This window comes from Pelophylax lessonae, assembly GCF_965119305.1.
Source record: "Pelophylax lessonae genome assembly, chromosome: 5".
NCBI lineage: Eukaryota > Metazoa > Chordata > Amphibia > Anura > Ranidae > Pelophylax > Pelophylax lessonae.
Genome location: NC_138772.1, coordinates 443,754,820 through 443,778,762, shown reverse-complemented (window position 1 = coordinate 443,778,762; position 23,943 = coordinate 443,754,820). Strand labels below are relative to the sequence as shown.

General features: G+C 41.3%; 1 protein-coding gene across 1 annotated transcript in view; it reads right to left on the bottom strand.

Moving 5' to 3' along the window:
* PREX2 (phosphatidylinositol-3,4,5-trisphosphate dependent Rac exchange factor 2) overlaps positions 1-23,943 on the bottom strand; it is a 438,451-nt gene that overhangs the window by 20,668 nt on the left and 393,840 nt on the right. Inside the window, exon 38 of the mRNA XM_082259215.1 lies at positions 11,739-11,841. Within this exon, the coding sequence (XP_082115341.1) occupies positions 11,739-11,841 (103 nt within the window). The remainder of the gene's footprint in view (positions 1-11,738; positions 11,842-23,943) is intronic.

Here is a 23,943-nt window from a genome sequence, read left to right as displayed (position 1 = left end):
CTAGTGTAGAGTGCTAGGTTGTACTGCTTTTAGGTAGTTTAGGTAAATTGTTTTTGCTTGGCTGGCAGCCAACCCTGTGTTTTGAATCTGGGTCAGGGTGAGTGACTCAGGGAGGCTTAATGACTCATCAGGGATCCCCTACTTGCTGGAACTTTTGAGAAACTTCCAGAAGAATGGGGTTAGGAGGAGCTGCCTGGAGTGTTAATGAGGGCCCCAGCCAATACCTGGCCAAATGGGCTGGCAGGTGTGGGGGGGGGGCCTTTTAAATACTCTGAGTCAGCCCAGCAGGGGCAGATTGGAGTTTGGGTTGAAGCTGGAGATGAAGTGCCAGGAGGCTGTCGGTGGGTACTTGAGGATAACCCCCTAGTTTGGGGGGGGGGGGTGACCTCAGGCCTGGGGCTTGGGTGCTGGGGGGATCCTCTGAAAACACAAGGAGGAATCCTGTCCAGAGGCACAGGAGCAAGAGTAAGGAGAGCAAGAGCAAGCAAGCACATTCAGGAGATCTCCAAGGAGAAGACAGCCGGGTTCCTGGTCAGTGAGACAACCTGAGAGGACTGAGGAGTGGCAGTCTGGGATGGCTGTAGAGTCAGTCGGGGAGGACTGTGGAAGATTATCCAGGAGGGCTAGAGAAAGGTGCAGCTGTAGCCAGGTGGGCTGGCAGGGCCTGGAGAGGTGGTGCTGGGATCGGTAGCCACAGGAAGGTAGCTGGACGCTGAGACATTTTCTACACACCAAAGGGGTCTGAAGTCCCTGCCTGTAAAGGGCTTTTGCTTGACCTGACAAAGTACCCTGCCAGTTCCCACCTAAACCATGTTCCAGCTGGGCCTGGGTCTTTCGGCAAGCAAGTGATGTCCTGGAGGAGGCGGAATGTACATAGTAAATGTGTATAGTTGAAGTGTCCCTGAAGAGACTTTGTTCCAGTCAAGTGGACATCCCATAATACCCCTTTCCCCATCCACGTTTTTAACCCTTAAATAAATAAAACAAAATAATGCTACATGGTCTGTTTCCTGTCTCAGTGAGCTTGTGAAAAATGTGGTGTGCCTGGCTGTGCAGGGTGGGGGATTCCTATTCACCAGTGGCTCCTACGGGGATGTGTGGTATTGACTTTTACCTCCCCTACTGATTAAGGCATTATTGTGTTAAATCCTGTCCTCAAAACATTAAATTGTATCTAAACCCTAAAAAAAAAAAAATGTAATATATCTGGCAGCTTACCAATCTGTACATGAAGTGCCTGAATTAGTTTTCTTTTTTTCAGGTTTTTTCCTTTTATTTTTACCTGGTAATTCTGCAAACAATACATTTCCTTGTTTATAGTAGCTACACCCACTTTATTATATCTATAGAGGGAGCCATGGTTGCCACCCAGATTTGACTTGACTAAATTACAAAAATAGCCAGTACAGCAGTAGCTAAAGTCCTCAAAACTTTACAAAGATGCAGAACTAGCATCAGACAAAAAGAAGAAAACAAAAATCATTGACTTTATGGAGATACAAAGGTCTTGAGGTGACAGGAACACAGGAACCTCAAACAGGTCTGCTTTTGTTTATCTCATGGGGAGGGGTGGGAAATGTGTGATTTACAGTCCATTCATTCATTTAAATGGGCTGCCTAAAGCACCAAATAATGGTAGTGTATTTTGGAGTGTAAAATATTTTTTTTTTTTTTTTTTTTTTAACAACAAACATGTCATACTCACCTGCTCAGTGCAATAGTTTTGCACAGAGCAGCCCAGATCCTCCTCTTCTCGGGTCCTCCATCGGCGATTCTGGCTCCTCTCCCCCTGTGAGTGACCCCATAGGAAGCTGCTTTCCATGGGGGCACTCGTGTGTGCTCAATCTCGAGCCAGGCTGTCTCCATCTATTCGGATACACACCCTAGCTCTGCCCCACCCCTCGCTCTCTGCGCACAGGTTTTGATTGACAGCACCAGGAGCCAATGGCTTCAACTGCTCTCAGCAAAGTCTGTGAGAGCTGGGAGAGGGGAGAAGAGCTGCTGCAGATGTGCACAGCACTGGACCGAGATCACACTCAGATGAGTATTTAGGGGGGCTGGAGGGGAAATCCACTATTAAAAAGGGTTTTTACCTTAATGCTGAGAATGCATTAAGGTAAAAAAGCTTTTAACTTTAGAACCACTTTAACATCGCAGTATAGTTGATATATGGCTACAGCACAGCTCTCCAGTTCTGGGAGGGTGTCCCTGGATGTCCTCCAGAGAATTTGCTTCCCACGGGAAGCAATAGGAACTGTCTGTGATCATTGTGTCCCTTGGACAAAGCAGATCACAGATTGGGGTAAAGGGCCATTCACACTGTCCCTTTACCATGTGATCAGCTGTGTCCAATCACAGCTGGTAACATGTAAACAGACTTGCCAATTATCAGCTCTCCATTTTTCTCACACAAAGATAGTGACCTGATTATCAGTGCAGGCCCATCAGTGCAGCTTATCAGTACCCATCAGTGCAGCTTATCAGTACCCATCAGTGCAGCTTATCAGTGGCAATCATTGCAGCTTTTCAGTGCAGCCTCATCAGTGCCTCCTTATTAGTGCCCATCAGTGCAGCCTCATCAGTCCCAATCAATATCCACCAGTGCAGTCTCATTATTGCAGCCTCATCAAGTGCACATCAGTGCAGCCTCGTCATGCACATCAGTGCAGCCTCATCAGTGCAGCCTTTTTAGTGCACATCAGTGCAGCCTCATCAGCGCACATTAGTAAAGAAGAAAACGTTTTATAACAGAAACGAAGATTTTTTTTTTGTTTGTTTATTTAGCAAAAAATAAAAACCCCAGTGGTGAATAAACCACCAAAAAGCTCTATCTGTCTCAAATTGTCATTCAAAGTGTGACAATTCTGAAAGCTGAAAATTGGCCTGGGTAGGAAGGAAGAGGGTGAAAGTGCCTCATATTGAGGTGGTTAATGTTTACATTTGAAGACTGGAAAAGGTTAGGTTGTCACAGCTTTTTTTTTTTAAGATCCTTAATGACAAGTGAGCTTGTCTCAACTAATACTCTTCTAACTATGCTTGCTGCACTGACATAGTAATAGTCAAGCAGCACATAGATTAAACTAGGAATTATCGTTTTAATATTTTACAATTAAAACTTTCTTCACGGAAAGCTTGAAATCAAGAACACTGTCAAGCTTCCCTATATTCCTCCTTCTCAAAATTTAAATACTAGAGTGTATGCTCACCTTAAAGGGGTTTACCATCTCCAGCTGCTTTCATTCTAACTATGATCAGCAGAGGTAACCTTCTTTTTTAAAAATAAAATACGGTTTTCACCTTTTTCTAACATGTTGTTGCATATTAGTGCTGCTGATCCTCTACAGTCCCTTTATGTCTAAGTGCATGTGCTCTACATGGACTTAAAGTAAAACAAGCTGCGCTGCTAAAGTGAGACAGTGCTACAATCACACGTGTGTATCAAAAACTTATAGTGAATAAAAAATGATGTTGAAGTCCATATAGTCTCTTGTTCAAAAAAGTTTCCAAACGATAAGTATTAATTCAAATAATCGCAGGATTCACTAGGTGTAATTGGACCTCCACTAGTAGTACAAACTGCTTACCAGAATGTAATGAATTATGTGCCAAACCAAGTGATTTCACACCCGAGATCTCCAAAAGATATCACACTTCTAGGTCAGATACTCCACTGTACTTCCAGAACTTGGACCATATATTGGGCTCAACCGACATCATACCACGTACATATGAGAAAAAATAAATGATCCCATAGCGTAAAACTGATAAACAATATATAAAGGTGAAGGAGAAAAACGTACAAGTGTAAGAAGTGTTGAGCATAAATTGTATCATACAAGGCTGTGAAGAATCCAATATGTAGCAGGTAATTCGGATGAAAAACCAGACTCCACCAAAAGTGTAGTGACTAGGGATGATCGAACGGTTCGGGTCGACCATCGGTTCGACCCGAACATTGACTGTTTGAGGTTCGGCCGAATTCCGAACTTTTTGCTGAAAAAGTTCAGAATTCGGCAACCAGAACCGACCAAAATGCAATGGGACAGGAACTGGGCTTTAAAAGCCCGTGATTGGACCAGAACCATCAGTAAAAGCCAATTGAGGGGGCAAGAGAATGCTAGGAATGTGACTAGAGTGACTAGGGGGTCCAGAGGCCAATCATTAGTGAATACGCCCCCCAGTATATAAGATAGCCCTGCAAAATCTCTACCATTTTAATACAGGGCTGTGGAAGAGAGTGGAAGCAGTTCTGTTACTTCTGCTTCAAAGTGTCATTTAGCAATTATTAGTATGAGGAAAGGGATATCTAGTGTAGTTAGGGTACTATTTTCCACTATAGTTAGATTTAATAATATAGTTTCTGTAGGGAAAGTGTTAAGTGTAAGGGGACCATAGTGTAGTGTAGGGTTAACTGACTGACTGCTATGGCAGGGTGACAAAACCCTTCCATGTCAGGGTGACCGCTATAGAGAAAAGATTGTTTCTCTTAGAACACTTATAGAACCGGATAGTGGCTTCCCCCCTGTCACCCTGCTTTTTGGCTGCAGGCGTTTATAGGGCTTTTGTGAGGACATGTTTGGAGTCAGGCCTGACATCTGAACTTCTGTGTAGGGGTATATATACACACACACATGTATGTATATATACACATACACATATATAGGTGTGAAAGTAGCAGAAACCTATGCTTGCGCTAATGAAATAATTAACACCCATATGGTTTCTCTGCTATAACACCTATATGTGTGTATGTGTATAAATACATATAAGTGTGTGTGTATATAAACCCCTATACAGAAGTTCAGATGTTTTGCCTGCCTCCAAAGACCCCAAAAAAATGCCCCAAAAAAATGCCTGCTGCAAAAACACACCTGGGCGCTTTTGTAGCTGGCGTTTTTGTGGGCATTTTTTGGGCGTCTTTGGAGGCAGGCATATCATCTGTACTTCTGTGTAGGGGTATATATACACACACACACATGTATGTATATATACACATACACATATATAGGTGTGAAAGTAGCAGAAACCTATGCTTACGCTAATGAAATAATTAACACCCGTATGGCTTCTCTGCTATAACACTTATATGTGTGTATGTGTATAAATACATATAAGTGTGTGTGTATATATACCCCTATACAGAAGTTCAGATGTTTTGCCTGCCTCCAAAGACCCCAAAAAAATGCCCCAAAAAAAACGCCTGCTGCAAAAACACACCTGGGCGTTTTTGTAGCTGGCGTTTTTTTGGACATTTTTTGGGCGTCTTTGGAGGCAGGCATAACATCAGAACTTCTGTGTAGGGGTATATATACACACACACATGTATGTATATATACACATTCACATATATAGGTGTGAAAGTAGCAGAAACCTATGCTTGCGCTAATGAAATAATTAACACCCATATGGCTTCTCTGCTATAACACCCAATATGTGTGTATGTGTATAAATACATATAAGTGTGTGTGTATATATACCCCTACACAGAAGTACAGATGTTATGCCTGCCTCCAAAGACGCCCAAAAAATGCCCAAAAAAACGCCAGCTACAAAAACACCCAGGTGTCTATCAAAAATGACAATTTTTAAGAACTTTTTTTGTGTGATTAATAGTCCCTGGGGCATGACCCAGAACCCTAGGCACTTTTTAGGGGCATTTATTGGGTTTTAGGGCTTCAAAATTGTGTTTTTTGATTACCGAAGTTCAGGTCCCATTGATTTCAATTGGGGTTCTAAAATCCGGGCCGAACTTTCAGGAAGTTCGGGTGTTCTGGTCAAACCGAACTTTTGAAAAGTTCGATCATCCCTAGTAGTGACCAGTGCCACCACCAGAAGTACAAACTGCTTACCAGAAATGGTGAGATTAAACGCCAATTGCAAAAGGTATTAGATGATTCGGACACCAGACTCCACCAAAAAAGTAGTGACCACCACCAGTAGTGCAAACTGCTTACCGGAAATGAATAGATTATTGCCAAATAGGGAATGATATGAGATAATCCAGGTGTGAACCAGACTCCACCAAACAGGAACAGTGACCGCCACCAAAAATGCAAACTGCTTACCAGATGTTCTCATACAAAACGCCAAATAGAAATTTGATTCCACCCAAGGTCTCCAATACTCCAGATCTCCAGATAAAAAGAGACTTGAATAACCTCCAAATGTTAGTTAAACTCAAATCACATAATATGGGCATCCATCACCGGGTCACCAATCATTCCTGTTCAGGTTCTGTGTCATCATTTGCTGAATGCAAGACAGATTCTTCTTTCCCTCCTGTTGGCAGCCATGTCACTACACTTTTGGTGGAGTCTGGTTTTTCATCCGAATTACCTGCTACATATTGGATTCTTCACAGCCTTGTGTGATACACTTTATGCTCAACACTTCTTACACTTGTACGTTTTTCTCCTTCACCTTTATATATTGTTTATCAGTTTTACGCTATGGGATCATTTATTTTTTCTCATATGTACGTGGTATGATAATATCTTTTGGAGATCTTGGGTGTGAAATCACTTGGTTTGGCACATAATTCATTACATTCTGGTAAGCAGTTTGTACTACTAGTGGAGGTCCAATTACACCTAGTTAATCCTGCGATTATTTGAATTAATACTTGTCGTTTGGAAACTTTTTTGAACAAGAGACTATATGGACTTCAACATCATTTTTTATTCATTATACGTTTTTGATACACACGTGTGATTGTAGCACTGTCTCACTTTAGCAGCGCAGCTTGTTTTACTTTAAGATTATTTTGGGTGTTGTCACACTTGAAGCTGCTGCTCTTCTTTTTTCGTTCCTTTTCACCTAGCACGGTTATTTTCCCTTCTAATGGTGAAAACAGTGGAATATGTCTGCCCAACATTTAATGGCATGGCTGCTTGTAGTTTCCATCTAGAGTACAAATAAGAGGGTGGACACAAATAAGAGGGTGGGTGCAACTTTTCAGCCCATAACATGAAGTGCCTGAGTATGGAAGGATCACCTGATAGTCTTTTAATGAAAGAGAAAAGGTGCTTCTGAGTGTAGCTGATATCACTTTATTGTATAACAAAAGCGTGCACTTACATGAAGGATGGTGTGTGTCACCACGGCTCAAGGGTCCCTTCCTAGTCCGCGGCTGATCCCATACTCTAGCTGACCGGCAGCAGGGAGATGACACAGTAACGGAAGCCCAATCGGAGGTGCTAGGTCAAAATGAGGCAGCGCTGGAACGCTCCCAAATGCGTTACCGCCCCTCCACATCATCACGCTTGTGCGGTCCAGCAGCAAGGCATGCGTTCCACCACTGCCTTGTTTTGACCTAGAACCTCAGATTGGGCTTACTTTGCTGTGTCATCTCCCTGCTGCCGGTCAGCTAGAGTATGGGATCAGCCGCAGACCAGGGAGGGACCCTTTAGCTGTGATGACACACGCCATCCTTCATTTAAGTGCACAATTTTGTTATGCAATAAAGTGATATCGGCTACACTCAGAGGCGCCTTCTCTCTTTCTTTGCCTGCCAGTGGGACTTGCTTCTGCCCTTCAAGAACTGCCCTCAGTGTCAGCGTGGTATATTCGTACACCCCAGAAGTCCATTCAGCAATCTGGTTGTCCTTCCCCCACCAAGACTTTATATTGGAGGACTGATCTTTCCAGTGGAAGCGCCCAACAAACTTTTTTCTTATACTGATAGTCTTTTAAAGAAGCTGGAGATGTAAAAACATTGCAGAATACTTATGAAATGGAATGAATGTGTTAAAGCTCATAAAAGTTTTTTTCTGATTGTATCTACTTTAATCAATTGATCCAAAATAGGACTCTTATCCAATATGCAAAGTGTCCTAACCTGATCCAATAATGAGATTCCACCTTTCTAGAGTCACTTCAGTGCTATAGATAAAATACACATTCCTCATTGCCCTATTGATTAAGCCTAACTTGGGTTTTGTTTGATATTCCTGCCATTCGTATTATTGTAAAAATTCTAGCCGGTAACACTTAGACTGTGATTTAGTGTTTCATTTACAATATGAAACAATGACTGCAGAAAAATGTTATTCTCAGCTAACCATTTAAATCAAGCTCACTACTATATAAACAAATACAAAACCAAGCTAAAACCATTTCTAAAAAGACCAAAGCTCTATTGCTTTTCAAATAGATTTACTCAAGTGCATTATGAACAAAGCCAAGACTATTGATTAAATCATCAGTGCTAACAGACATTGCCAAAAATTGCATTAGTGGTGTATCCATTACAATAAGTGCTGATGTCAACAGGATGTCTTTTCCAGAGATTCTGAAGCTGTTTTCCACTATAAATCACTTAAATGTCCAATTAAATTGCAGATAGGGAACTCTACCACTGGAATTGTGCTTAGGAAAATAGTTAATTGGATGCTAAATGATTATTTGAAATATCAAAAATCAATTGTCTTAGAGTGATCTGCAGCTGCTGTTGAACCATTCAAAAATATGGTAGGTAAAATTTGTTTTTTAAGGATGTAAACAAAATCAGTTACAGTCTGTTCATATTCCTTGTTAGATGTTGACAGGAAAGGCATTCCTTTCTTGATTATAGAGTAATTGGTTCTATAACTTCCTCACCTGTACCTGTTCTTTACTGTAATAGAACAGCAGGGGAGATCACTGTACTAACATTGCATAGTTAGTACAGCAGCTCCGACCTGAGCTGTCAGGTTTTTATGTTCACTCCGCTGGGTTGAACGAAAAAAAAAAATAGTATTGTGTACCAGGCTTTAAATTATTTTCTATACAGTCATAAACATCCACCCTGAAACATGTTTAAACTCTGAATGCTGCAAACATTACGCATAGTTCAGCTTGGAGTGATCATGTCACTAAAGCCTAGTACACACAGGCTGAACGTCAGGCAGCATCGACCGGTTCAATAAAAATGGCCGACATCCAGCCCATGTGTACTGCAGTCGGTCTGACAGCCAAGGGCTGAGAGCGCTGGCTGGAGTATTCTGGTGGGAAGGCTGTCCCCCTTGTTAGAACACAATAGAACAGCAGGGGAGATTGCTGTACTAACATTGCATAGTTAGAACAGTGGCTCCGACCTGAGCTGTCAGTTTTTTTTTCGTTCAGCCCACTGGGTTGAAGGAAAAAAAAAAAACTAGTAGTTTGTGCCAGGCTTAAAACATATATATGCAAAATAAAGTGTTTAATGTAAAGGCATTGACTACTCCCACTGCCTACATCACCAATCTCTGCTGTAGAGAAACTGATAGTTGAAGATTTTTCAGAATATGGCACCCCCAGGAATGTTGGATTTTTTTCTCCTCCTCTGTATTCAGATACGCCGTCCCATATATAATTACTGTGTCCTGCAATGACACAGGGGCTGGTTGTAGGGACCGCTAAGTGCGAAGAGGGACCAGGAGTTCAATGCTCCCAGAAGTATTGGATTCAGCTTCAGTTGGCGGTTTCTCTTGACTACAGCAGAAAGTGGGGAATTTTTTTACAAGCTGTAGCTCGTTTTTATATATATTTTTTTTTAATAGAGTTCTTAAGCACAAATAATAAGGCATGCATTGTAAATATACACTTTGTCAGAGGAAATGGTAATGCAGACATGAAAAATCTTTTCATGCTTTTGGTGGCAGTGAAGGGTGTGCAAGACCCCTTTAAACTTTCATAGTGGAATCAAGTGCAATATTTTATTCTGCCAATAGATCTCCCCGTATTTCTGTAGATGGCGGTAGATTGCCCTTTTGAAGGAAGTCCAGCTAGGGGATTCTAGGCAACTATCCTGTCACTCTGGGTTGTTTACTTGGTAGTATAAATAGTAAGGTTGTAGGCACCTTGGCAAAGTTGCTGATGGGAAGAGAGAGGCATTTCAGTCATGTACTATGGAAGCATGTTATCTGTGGACTGTTATTTACCAATTTACTGAATAGTAAAGAAGAGTTAAATGAGGATGTGGACTGAGTCTGTTTATTCCTGTTGGACTGAGGGTAGGCCTATTCATAGGAAGCAAACCCAGAGACTGGCTCTGTTAGGAAACTGGTGGCGGCAAGGAGAAGAAAGTTTGGCCGGCCTGACAGTGGTGACGAATCCCTCATCTGGATCACTGGCCTTGTAGCCTGTGACCCCAGTGTTATTTGGGTTCGGTGTTTGGTGCGACCCCCCATAGAATGAGCCTTCAATCATGGAATTTGATAGCTCTGTACAAATTTCCAGACAGACCTGTAGGCTGAGAAAAGTGAGCCAAAGCAGTGAAGAGGTTACCAATGTACCTTGCTGCAAACTTTACATAAGGAGTCGGCACAAGATCTGAATGAACAACCAGCCACTGGGGGATGGAAAGGGGCATTACATGTAGCTGACGGAAAGAAACACTGCTCCTCAATGACTTTACATACCAGAAAATAAGGAATCATTAACCACTTTAATACAGGGCACTTCCCTCCCTTCCCGCCCAGGCCAATTTTCCCCTTTTAGCGCTGTTGCATTTTGAATGACAATTGCGCGGTCATGCAACACTGTACCTACACCAAATTTATGTCATTTTCCCCCCACAAATAGAGCTTTCTTTCGGTGGTATTTGATCACCTGTGCGATTTTTACTTTTTGCTAAACAAATAAAAAAAGACCGAAAAGTTTAAAAAAAAAAAAAAAAAAAATTTGTTTATGTTATACAATTTTGTAAATAAATAATTTTTTTCCTGCACTGATGAGCACTGATGAGACTGCACTGACAGGCACTGATGAGGAGGCACTGATGGGGTGGCACTGATGGGGTGGCACTGATGGGGTGGCACTGATAGGCGGCACTGATAGGCGGCACTGATATGCGGCACTGATAGGCACTGATATGTGGCACTGATAGGTAGCACTGATATGCAGCATTGGTGGGCACTGATAGGCGGCACTGCTGGGCACTGATAGGCGGCATTGATGGGCACTGATAGGTGGCACTGACGGGCACTGATAGGTGGCACTGACGGGCACTAATGGGCACTGATAGGCGGCACTGGTGGGCACTGATGGGCGGCACTGATCGGCACTGACGGGCGGCACTGATGGGCACTAATGGGCACTGATAGGCGGCACCGGTGGGCAATAATGGGCACTGGTGGGCGACACTTAAGGATGGCAATGATGGGCACTTGTGGGCAGCACTGATAGGGAGGGCACTGGTGGGCAGCACTGATGGGGTGGGCAATGGGGGGCTCCCTGAGCCCTGATTGCCATCCCTGGTGGCCATAGTGGGCATCCCTGGGGTCATAGTGGGCATCCCTGGGGTCATAGTGGGCATCCCTGGGGTCATAGTGGGCATCCCTGGTGGATCTAGTGGCATCCCCCCCCCCCGAGGGTCTGCACTGGTAATCAATGATCTGATTACCAGTGCCGACCCCCCCCCTGTCAGGGGAGCCGCCGATCGGCGCTCCTTTACTCGTGCCTGTCAGGCACGAACTAAGGAAAGCCGATCAACGGCTGTTCCTATTTACTATGTGACCAGCCGTGATTGGACACGGCTGATCACATGGTAAAGAGCCTCCGTCAGAGGCTCTTTACCGAGATCGGAGATGCAGGGTGTCAGACTGACACCTCGCATCACCGATCGCCGCTCTGCGCGCCCCCGGGGGGCGCCCAGAGCGGAGTTATCCTGCCGCCGTCATATGACGTCCGGTCAGGATAACTCAACCACATTCCCGCCGTCATTTGCCTATAGGGCGGGCGGGAAGTGGTTAAAGGTATCAGTGGAGTAGCCTTCTTACCTGCTTTCTCATGACATCTGTAGCTTGCATGATGTAACGGGGAGGTAGCCCATGACTTCGGGCAAGAATAAGAGCCTGTTCAAGAGTGACGCTTAAAGTGCATCTGCAAGAAAACACAAGAAAACTTATCTGAATAGAGCTTAAATACAAGTTATAAAGATGCTGCAGACAGGGCATCAGAAAAACTTTTATCAATAGTTGTGGGGCCTGCTAGTAAGGTAGAGGTTAAATAAAACCAAGGTCAGCTGGACACATCAAGACAATTATTAATCAAATAAGGGGATACCCCACATTCAATTTCAGCCTTTTTCATTTGGTATCTCCCTATTGCACTTTCTTTAGCTCAAGTCTTTGCCAATTTTATTTCATAAATAATACCTGTTCAGAGCCCTATGGAACTGCTTTAACTACCCTACCCCAGTTATAGTGTTACTGTGCCAGCATCTTCTGCAGTGCTACAGGTGCTATTACAAATTTATTTAGGCCCCTTTCATACTTGTACAACCTGAAAGTCACATGATTTTGATGCAACTTGAAGCAATGCCTGTGAATTCTTGAATTCTTGAGGTCTATGGACCCCAAATCACATCAAAGTCAGACCAAAGTAGTACAGGGACTACTTTGAAGTCGTTGCATGAATATGAACGGTACTCATTGGAAATTATGGGGTACCACTTATCATGCGACTTTGCAGTCCCAAGTGGCAGAACAAGTAGCAAAAGTTTGAAAGGGGCCTTATACTTATTTAAGTAATGTGCAACAATTTCCACTGTAGCTTACAGAGTTAGAAATCCTAAATACAGTCCCACACAGCAAAATAACCTAATGTGTTTCTTTTTCCTAATTGTGAAAGTGTGTACAAATTCCATGCATTTCATATTCCTGGTGTGATTTGGTAAAGGAGGACCTCAGAATTTCAAGGCAGGAGTGCAAGGCTTGCCATAATGGCCTGGTAAAAGTGATGCTCAACAACTTCAAGCATGGCTTGTGAAAATTAGGCAAATTCTAATTTTCTAGAGGGCGGCATCAAATAAAGCAGTCCGACGCACTTATTACTGCACAGGCTGGTTTTCCAATTTGTTTTCAAATTTTCCTGTGTTTGCACCCTATCTCTTCCCCCACCATTGGGCAAAAGCCTTGGGTAGTCAGTCAGCTTCTAACCTCAGCTTGTTCAATTAAGCTTTGGCAATAAAACGTGGAAGCTGATTGGTTTCTATGCAGAAAACATCTGATTTTGCACTCTCCAGCTTTAGTAAATAAACCCCAGTGCTATCCAATGACATGAAACAAACAAATAAATAATATGAATAAGAGAACAGCAAGAATATAAATATAACACTTTTTTTCTGTGGGTACAAAGGCCATATTTAATGTTAGTAGACCATGCTGCTATTTCACAAAAGTCTATTTAAAGCTGTATATAAAAATAGAATTAAGAAAAAAAAAATAGAATTAAGGCATTGCCAAGGGTTACCAAACCCACAACAGTCAAATCAGTCTGTATATGCAGTAAAGCATGCTTATTATACTCACTGTGGAACCTAAATGGTAACCCTGTGCATTGTGTAAAAAGGCTGTTTGATCCTATATGCACAGATCCCCCTCTTCTTCCACTGACTCCAGAACAGGCCTGGATAAAACAGAGCCTTTGGAGTCAGGCTGCACATACTCAGTTTGGTGTGTATAGCTAGAGAGTTTTTTTCTCTTGGGAGAGTGCATGTGATCAGCACAGGGCCAAACAGCACTGTCCAGACAGAGGGTCAAAGATCCTGGATCCTGAAAGGACAGCTCAATGCAGTATGAAAACTCCTCCTACAAGCTTTACTAGAAACTGATAGAAGTCCTGAGACTGTTATATACTGCTGATGAGAAAAGGTATTTAGTATATTTACTAAAAAAATTGCATTTCCATGTTCTGTGTACTGTGGGAGACCAGATATAGTGAATGCAGGGGTTTAGTAGTCCTGGGTTTAGTAACACTTTTTGCATTGAAATGCTTTTGGACTTTTGCAACTGAATGTCCTAATTAAATTAAATGTGTCTATATTAGTTATTAATACTGTACATGTCTGTATAGCTGTAGCTGAGGTAGAACTTATCATGGCATCTACTGAAATCAAATAAATTAAACTTCCCTGTGTGCCTAGGGCACAAAATACTATAATTTCCCCAAAGAGTAAATAAAATAAAAGGTTCAAAGAACAACAACGTCCAGTAATTCATAACAGTCAATCAGAAATCAGCTTATATTAATCTAACTAAGCTGCTGAAAGTGCATATTTGATTAGCTGTGGTAATTCAAAATATATGCTGTTTAACCTCTTGTGTGTAGAACTAAGTTCCAAGCTGAGTGGGTTTAACTCCACTGGCTCAAAAATAGCAAGCCACTCTTGAGCTGGGGAATGGCCACCTCAACCATGCAGGTATTTTGCTTTGTGATGGTATTCCTCTAAAGCTGAACACCAGGCAGATACATAAAGACAAAGCAGCTATCTACAAATTAATAAATTATTAAATGGCAAATGCAAACTATGTATAAGTACATGAGTTGGTATCAGTCTCTTGCAATCCTTTATGCAGTATTCAGAATGGCAGAGGATGGGGCAAGGCTGGGAGCCAGCTAAGTATGCTGCATATACTTTATATGTTTCGGTAAGGAACATGCTAATGAGATGAGAAAACAGACTGCTGCTGTTCATCAGTCTGCTGCTGTGCATTTACTGTCCAATTAGAGAGTTGGAGGTTGAAAGAGGACATCCTTGTATTCAGCCATCTGTCAGGTGGTGCTACCTGATGGGACACTGTAAATCTCAGGAATTTACAGACAAATTTGCATCCTTTGGTATATATAAATCAGTTATCTTATATGTATTTCGTCTATGCATTTTGCGGTTTCCCTGGGGTTCCAGCTCTAAAAAATCCCCTGCAGAAGATACTGGATTAGAATTTGCTACCTATGCATTTCAAGTACCACACTTTCACTTTAGCTTACATTCCAAAGACCATTTTAAAATTCTGCCAAAGAAAATACACACAAATAAAATCTTCTCTTTTACCTTTAATAGTTCTTTGCTTACTGAATATACTGTATAGATATATATATTGCATACATAAAAAGCATGAGGCAAAGCTGCAGCATTGTAAATCAAACCTTCCTATAATGGTTTTCATTGCATACCATTTTGCTTTTACATTATATAGTGAATCCAATAAACGATTCAGTCTAAGCTGGGAAAGGCTTGGACAGGTTCTAATAAGACTGAATCACGAAGGTCTGCGGCATCTGAGCTCTACTAGCTGATGTAAAATATACAAGATGACGGATGGAAAGTGAATTGGGACCAACTAGTCTCTGACGACATTTGGTGTAATAAATGGCATGGCTCAAACAGGGGAAGGGGAAAGCAGAGCTGTCATAGATGACGACCGCTAGCATTTACTAACATAATGCAGTGGTGCAACTACAGGACCTTCAAATCATTGCAGAACATGTTCTGTTAACATATGAACACTAACCTAACACTAAACATATTACTCAGGTGAAATACCTAATAAAGAAAACCTGAATGATATTGATCAGATTATAATAACTAATAATAACATGCACTAAATAGGAAATGTTAACACACACAAAATGCATTGCAGTTTCATTCATTTTGAATGGCGCTCCAACACACTAAGGCAAAAAACCTATGTTATAGCGTACTGCAACACCCGTACATCCGAGAGAACAACATCATCAGCAATAATCAGCAAGGCGTTTAAAACAGTTCCCCACAAACGCTTAATTTATAAAATAAGGTCTGCAGGCATCGACCAGAAGGTTTGCTCTTGGATACAAAACTGGTTAAAGGGGCGTGTTAAAACAGTGGTAATAAATAACACGTACTCAGACTGGTCTGAGGTGGTAAGTGGGGTCCCCCAAGGCTCAGTCTTGGGACCAATTTTGTTCACTTTATTCATAAATAACATTAAGGACGGGATCATTAGCTCAATCTCAGTTTTTGCAGTTGACACAAAATTAAGTAGGGCAATAACTTCACATCGTGAGGCAGAAATCTTACAGAATGACCTGAACAAAATAACAGAGTGGGCAACTACATGGCAAATGAGGTTTAATGTGGAGAAGTGAAAGGTATTGCACTTGGGGACTAAAAACATAAACGCCCAAAACACTTTGGGGGGACCGCAGGGGGATTCAAAATGGAGAAAGATCTGGGAGTCTTAGTGGAAGACAGACTTAGCAATAGCATGCAATGTCAAGCTGCAGCTGCCAAAGTCGGCAGAATATTAGCATGCATAAAGAAGGAGATATATTCCAGAGATAAAACTATAATCCTACCACTTTATAAAACACTGATCCGACCACATCTGGAGTATTCTTTCCAGTTCTGGTCGCCAGTCCTCAGAAGGGTTGTGTTGAAGCTGGAGAGAGTCCAGAGGAGAGCAAATAAACTGATTAGGGGATTGGAGGACCTTAATTATGAAGAGCGCTTACAATCACTTGATTTATTCTCCCTGGAAAGGAGACGCCTGAGAGGGGACATGATAGCGAGATTTAACCTTAGGCTAGGGAAATTTTTTCACAGTAAGGGCTACAAGATTGTGGAACTCTCTACCACAAATGGTAGTAACTGCAGGGAGTATGGCTACTTTTAAAACACTGTTGGATGTACATCTCAAGGATCAAAACATTCAGGGGTATGTGAAATGATTATGTCCACACACACCTACACAGGTGGAACTGGATGGACTATCGTCTTTATTCAACCTCAACTACTATGTAACTATGTAACTATGTAACACAACACACTGCCCTTTGTCTTAGAAAGAAAGAGTCAGGCAAGTTAGGGTGCTTTGGCAGACCTTTAATTTTTAATGGGATGATTTAAGGTTGTGCAAAGATGTAAATGGGACCTAATAGATACAGTACCTACAGATATTCAAAATATCTATGTCATAAACATGAGCGTCCGCAGACCTTTTTTCAGGGGGGGGGGAGGCATCATTTGAAGGTCACCCATGCTCTTCCCCTTTTCGACAATGTCATGAAGGGGACGTCAGTCACCATGTGAGCTGCATCTCGCGAGTATTTATTTTTAAAGGGGAAATGGCAGAATTTATTTTTAAAGTGTTTGTTAACCAACAAAAAAATAAATATTGATGCTGTTCCCTTAAAACGTGTTATACAGCACAGTGCTTATGCTGTGTAATTTGGCCCCCTGTACCACCTAAAATATCTGGCTAATCCTGCCTGGCTATGTACTCCCCTCTGTAAACTGACCACGGTATACCATGCTGAGCCCTGACACGGTGGTCAGTCTACGTGCCTCCATCATCCGCAGCTTTCCTGTCCTCCTCTGTCCTCTCTCTCCCCTCCATCCCTGCCTGTCTGCTCCTGTGTCAGTGCCTGCATCCTCCCTTCCTGCTGTAGTTTAATTTAAAGTTTCATATCCTGTCTACAGTCTGTTTAATAATCCTGTGTGCCCCTGTGTCTGTGTTTTATAAAAATAAGCCATTCTTTACCAGTTTTCAGAGTGCCGCCCCCTCTCTCCTTTTCTTGGCCTTTCTCCTTCCCTCCCGACTGTGGTCAGCGGGGAATCCTCGGCCCAGCTCACTGCAGGCAGCTGTCAGACGAGGAGAGGAGAGAGCTGGCGGGTCATGTGAGTGGCGATCAGCACTCTGAAAACTGGTAAAGAACGGCTTATTGTTTTAAAACACATACAAAGACACAGGGGCACAGGCACACATGATTATTAAGCAGACCAGACAGGATGGTATAAAGCATCTTAACAAGCACTTTAAAGGGGAAATTGAGATTCAGGGGGGGGGGGGGGCACTTGTGGTCATAACCTGTCATAACACAATCCCATTTCTGAGATTTTATCTCTGATGTTAAAGTGAGATCAGTGATTTTTTTTTGTTCTGCCTGCAAGTGAAAATAAATAAATAGTATATAAAACCGAAATGCCACAAATTATCAGGATGAAATCACTCAGCTAATAATCATAACTAATATTTTATACAGAATGATTATTATGTGTACCTTTTCCATGTCTCTACAAAGAGCACTTACATGCTACCTAAACTTTCTTTTTGCTCTGAGGTCAGTAGTTTACGATATGAGTTTCAGGAATCATAATTATACAGTATAAATATTGGACCAAAGCAGATCTCCATATTCAGTCTTTATCTCCATTCCTTAGAAAAATTTACTAGGGACTGTATCGAGTCTGGTTTATATCATAAGAATTACTGAGATAAAATTTGCCTTTTATACTTTACATTTTGGTAACACAGTCATTTATGGTAGGTTGTGTCATGGATCTGAAGGGTGACCTTTCCATCATTGCTGAAGGCAGCAGAATGTTTAGGCATTCCCTTGTACTTGATTACTCTGTGAATGTCTGGTTTAATGTCTTGCATTATGCATTAATACTGACACCTATTTTATTAATAGTAACCAGGCCAGGAGGCATGCTTATAACTATAAACTGTGTGTGTTAAATTCATAGCATTTTCTTTAGACAGTGTAGAGTTTAGCACTTTTTGCAGATGTGGTACATCAAGAATAAAAATACCTAAACAATTATTCCACCATAGGTCTCAATGCTGCAATATTGAAAGGTCTGTTTGGCACCAGATTTCTTGCTGTGTTGTGTAGCTTTACTGTATACTGCTAAATGTGGAACTGAACTTAAAAAGTGCTCACCCGTACCCACACCCGCACAGCTGTCACAGTCACTAATTCCCATAGACAACAATAGGTTTCTATCACACATCACCTTGCGGCTTCAGCTGGTTAAAGATACAGCCCATTTATGGACTAAGGACGTAAGTGCCCCTTTATTTACCTAGCAGCAGAGGGTGTGTGTGTGTGGGGGGGGGGGGGGGTTGAGTGTCGCTGTCATGCTGTCATTTGGTGAGTGTCAAGCGACAGGCGTGGCTGTGTTCAGCAGGGGACAGGCCATTTTCATTGTGCAGGTTAGTAGATTCCAAAAAGCATCTTCTCCACAGCCCCACAGCAACCAGGACAGGGTTGAGGAGAAGAGGCCCTTGTCCTCCTCGACATTGAGATAAGGTGCTTTGCCAGGGGGACCCCCCCCCCCCAAATTGAGGGAATATGGCCTAGTATGGTACAGGAAGGAGGGGGTGCTTGGTTGTTCTCTTTTTTTGCATGGGGTTTCCCTAAAACCCATATCAGACTGAATAGCCTGGTATGAATTTTGGGAGGACCCCGCACATTTTTTTTTCTTTTTCAGGTATGGGGTCTCCTATAAAATCCAAACAAGACCCAAAGGGCCCACTGGCGTGCTGGGTAAGTGAGGGGGCAAGAGTGGCTGGCTCAAGCTCTCTGCGGCATGCTGAGAAGATCCCAACATTATTGTCAGGATCCCTGCAGAGGCTGGACCAGCTCTGTGATGCCAGCCGACCGTGGACTTTAGCCAGCTGTAGGCTGAATCTGGGTTCCCAGGGGTACAGATTTAAGTGTACCCCTGTGACCTACAAAAGAAATATGGTTTAAAGATTTTTGAGCATACTTCAATAACTTTCATAGGAATATTAAATACATTCAGTGGACTTACTTCCAAATATATTAAAAAAATTCATACTATTTTAGATTTAAAAAAAAAAAAAGGAAAATAAAAATAGCTACCTCCTGTGTGTATTTTTTACTGCACAGACAATTTTTGGTTATATCATTGTTAACATTTTATACAGCTAACCCTTTCGCCATGTGGTCTGCTTGATGTCTACTGATACCTACCTAAATATGCAGATGAAAAAGACTGCAGAACTAAATTTACTTTGCTCCCTAATTGTTATCAGACTGATTTTAAGTTTAGCTGGTATACAATGGATGACAAAAACTTAAAAAACAATAACGGATAATGGATGGTAACAGAATTAAAATAATTTTGACATTATTCAGTAAAATACATAATAAATAAACATTGTTTTTTTCTCTTTACCCTGAATTATATTACAAAATAACACATTGTGGAAAACCAGCATTCAGTTGCAAATAAATTTGTTTCTTGCAGAGATGAAGATTTAAACTACTTATAGTAGCATTTTGCCAATGCAAGTAAAATGAGTAACAGATTTTAAGATGTGAATTGCTCTGCAACACATAAAAAGTCATTTGCAGAGATTAGATTGTAAGACTGCTTTCTGAATGAAAAAGTCTGGCAGCTGCACAGCTACCTATTAGGAGAGCTGAATACCTGTACCCCGAGCATGCTAATACTGCCTATTGAATCTTTCCTTAGGCTACTGCGGGATATGAATATTGGATATGTTACCTTCATCTCAGTGTTACAGTGCACATAGACGAAGACTGCACTAACGGCTAGCATCGATCAGCCCTCCTTGTAGAATACATTACTGAATAAGCCAATTTTTCCACACTTTATTCTCCCTGTGGCATATTCTCAATCAATACATACAGCTTTTAAGGTACTCTATACATTTTTATAAACTGTCAGTGGCTCTTCTGAGATTCTTAAAATATAAAGTATTTTGATTTTGATTTCCATGCAATTCTAAACTCTGGGAAAATCTTCCTTCTAAAATTTGCATTGTATGTGCCAACAAAATAAATATGATCATAACATAACATGTATTTTTATCTGTACCTTTGGTATATCTCTGCTACTAAACATCTGTTTTTAAGACATTTCTTGTATTTAGATTTCTTTAAACAATTGGCTTGGCAAAACCATTTGGCAATCAGGTACCTTTGATGTGGTCCCAGCAGCCTCTCTGCTGGATCAAAACCCATATCTATCTTCTGTATGACATGCTTTCCACAAAGCCAACAGAGATTGCCTAATTTTTGCAATTCCTTAAAATATTTAAAAAAATATATTCACAGTAGGTTTATTTTTTCCATATTTATTATTGATCCTTATCGCTTGCTATATTTGGAAGAAGCCTTCAAAGGCGGAGGACATTGGCCAGCAGAGAACACAGAATCCTGGGGGACTTTATTATAGAAACAATGTTTAGGCTTGCTAGGATTTGTGGCTTTTCCTTGGTATGCTGGGCTTCAATTCTATTGCCAAAAAAAAAAGTGATAATGTCAAAACCTAACAGTTAGGTAACCTAACCAATGTCTCACCCTACCCCAATGCAAAAATACCTTTTTTCCGCCATTGCTAAACTCTTACAGGCTCTCTTGTACACTTAAACCCCTGCGCTGGATGTGCTGCTTACACCAGCCTTTCTCAAACTTTTTTACATGGAGAAACCCTTGAAATAACTTTTTGGTCTCAGGGAACCCCTGCTAATAGCTACTACATTAACAGCTCACTATACAATAGCGTGATGTGTAACTAGGAAGATTGCTCTTACATTTGTGGTCATTGGGAAGAGTACCCCCCTTACAGATAGCTAAAAAAACATGGATGCCAAATCTAAGAGACAAAAGCTTCTCCTTACTCAAGGAACCCCTAACAACTCCCAGTTGAACCTTAGGATTCCACAGAACCCTGGTTGGGAAAAACTGGCATAGACAATAGGTCTACCTCTTTATATAATCTTTTTGTTGGCTGAGCTAGCATTCAGCCTTCCAGTGCAGTAGGGCATATTATTTCTAAAAGGCATAGCTTACACGGGGGCATTAACTCCCAGTGTAAGAGCACCGATTGGCCTAGTGCTGTCATAAGGAGTAACATGCTTCTCTATATCCAGTAGTACCAAATAGATTGACAAGGGCGTGAAGGAAATTGAAGTATTTATTACTAAGTAGGAGGGAAAGAAAAAAGACCCCTTGCTTTGCTCTAAATTGACAAAACAAGGGTTATTATTATCATCACCCTAGCAGGTTGAGCTCCACACCCAGCTCTTTGTGATATCAGATACAGCTTGAAACATTATTGATGTAACCCACAACATGGCCCCCACTGTAGATATCCATATATTATAAGATTTTCTTGATTAAATAATTTACTTAAAGCAAATTCATTTCACAATTAGGTTTCTCTGCACTTCACTATGCCAGGCAATTTTACTAAGTGAGGCTGTATCAAAAATGATCTATAGCACCTGTAACATATGCTGCCTTGCAATGTACAGTATCAACATATAAGAGCAATAAATAGCACATCTTTTATTGTGAAGTTATTAAATTGTTTCTTCACATTAGACTTAAATGGGTGCTTTTTTATGAAGATTTATGTGTCCCTGTCCACTAGGTTTGCGGATCTGTCATTTAGAAAATGCAATAAGCGAGTAAATATAAAAACAATGCACCACTCTCTGAATGTATTACTCAATACAGTGAGAGGTAATGAGCACAACATCAGGGGGGCGCATTGCTCATAATGTAAATGAACAAAATCATTAAAGTAGTATAAGCCCCCGTTCACATTGACTGTGGCTTTGAAATCGTGCAAATTCATCTGAAATCGCACAATTTCAAAGTCGCATGTCAGTGCGAATTCAGGTGCGACTTGGAAGACATCTGCGCAGCACCTACTACAAAAGTAGTGCAGAAACTGATGGTAATAGGACAGATATTACCCACAGCGCATGTCCTTGTAGAGTATGGGTAGTTAATTAAATCAAATGTGTGGTAAAACAAAATAATATCTCTAATACCTGTGATAATAGTTATCTATTTATTCATTTACATTGATGGTATATGTGTATATATATAATTTTTTGCACTTGACTGCAAAGTCATACCAAGCACAGCATTTGCACTTTATTTGGGTTTAAACGCACGGATAAGTGCACAGTGATTATCACAGGTATTAGAGATATTATTTTATTTCACCACACATTTCATTTAATTAACTATCCATACTCTATAAGGACATGCGCTGTGGGTAATATCTGTCATATTACCATCTTTTTCATACTCCACCCTTAGGGATGTCCACAGCAGCAATCCTATAGCCAAAATCTGACTATGCACAATGTCTTACACCAATACACTTGGTATCACACTTTTTGCACACTATTTTCAGCACAGTACATCCAATATTACCCTGCCCAAGGATATGCGCTGTGAGTGATACTATATTATTACATATAATTTCCAGTTTTCACCCTTAGGGGTCAGCCACAGCAGCAATCCCATTTTTAATAGCAATTGGCGCGAGTGTTTTCCCCACACACATAGTGCAGAAACTACTTTTTCTAATCGGTGCAGCACCGCAAAGTTGCCGTCACACTGATTTGAACAATCAAACTTTATTATTTTATAGCTGTGCTGAAAGGAGCCTTTTATTTACAGACGCCTTTAATTTTTGTCATTTATAAATGTTATACTTTTTCAAATCGATGCTGCACTGCAAAGTCGGCGTTGCATCACTTTGAACATTGCCATTGCCGCCATTAGGCTTCCACTTTTCATGCAATGTGAAAGTGCCCTGTAGGTAAGTGGTTAAAGTTTCAGGAAACATGGCAATCTGCTTGAATGTTCAGATTAAAGTTAGTCATACATATTAAGATTTTTTTCGCTTAACCCTGAAGGCTGAACAAAATGAATAAATAGACTCCCCCAACCATGCTAAACATAATAAAGGAATCCCCCCTTCTGGCTATTGTATTCTGACAGCTGCTGCACCTGAATGCATCTGAATGGAGTCATTGCTCAGCAGTCCTCTGCCTGGCTCCTTGAATTTTCAAGAAGGTTTAAATCCTGGTAGAGAAAACGAATTCTCCTCCTTGCAAGCTCTGCATTCGAGAAGTTAATTAACAGTGCCTAATGGTCTGGTATGGACTGGGAACCCTAAGCAACCACATGTAGTGAAATCCATCAAATAAAAAATGAGATGGTAGAGGCCATCTCAGAAAGGTTGCATAAAAACGGGCTCACAAAGGATTACTGTGCAAAACTCAATTTTATTGGTGATGATAAATTTAAAAATGAATCATAAAAGTCACAAGAATACATACCAACGTGTGTTAATATCAGATGTAACTTGGTGACCCTGAAGACCCAGGTGGGTGTCAGGATGGTAAAGACGGCACTACACATGCCCCTGCTCCACCCTCTCTAAACGTCCCATAGGGCCCAGTTTCCAGATGTGGGGAGTGATCAGTCAACGAAGAGACTTGATGTCACTCCTGCCTACTCTGAAAAATAGGTACCTGGCATGCCAAAAATTTAGAAATTAGGATATCATAAACAATCAAAACGAATTTCCCTAATTCAAAGGCTGTAAGCAAAATAGCATGTATGCTGTGTGGC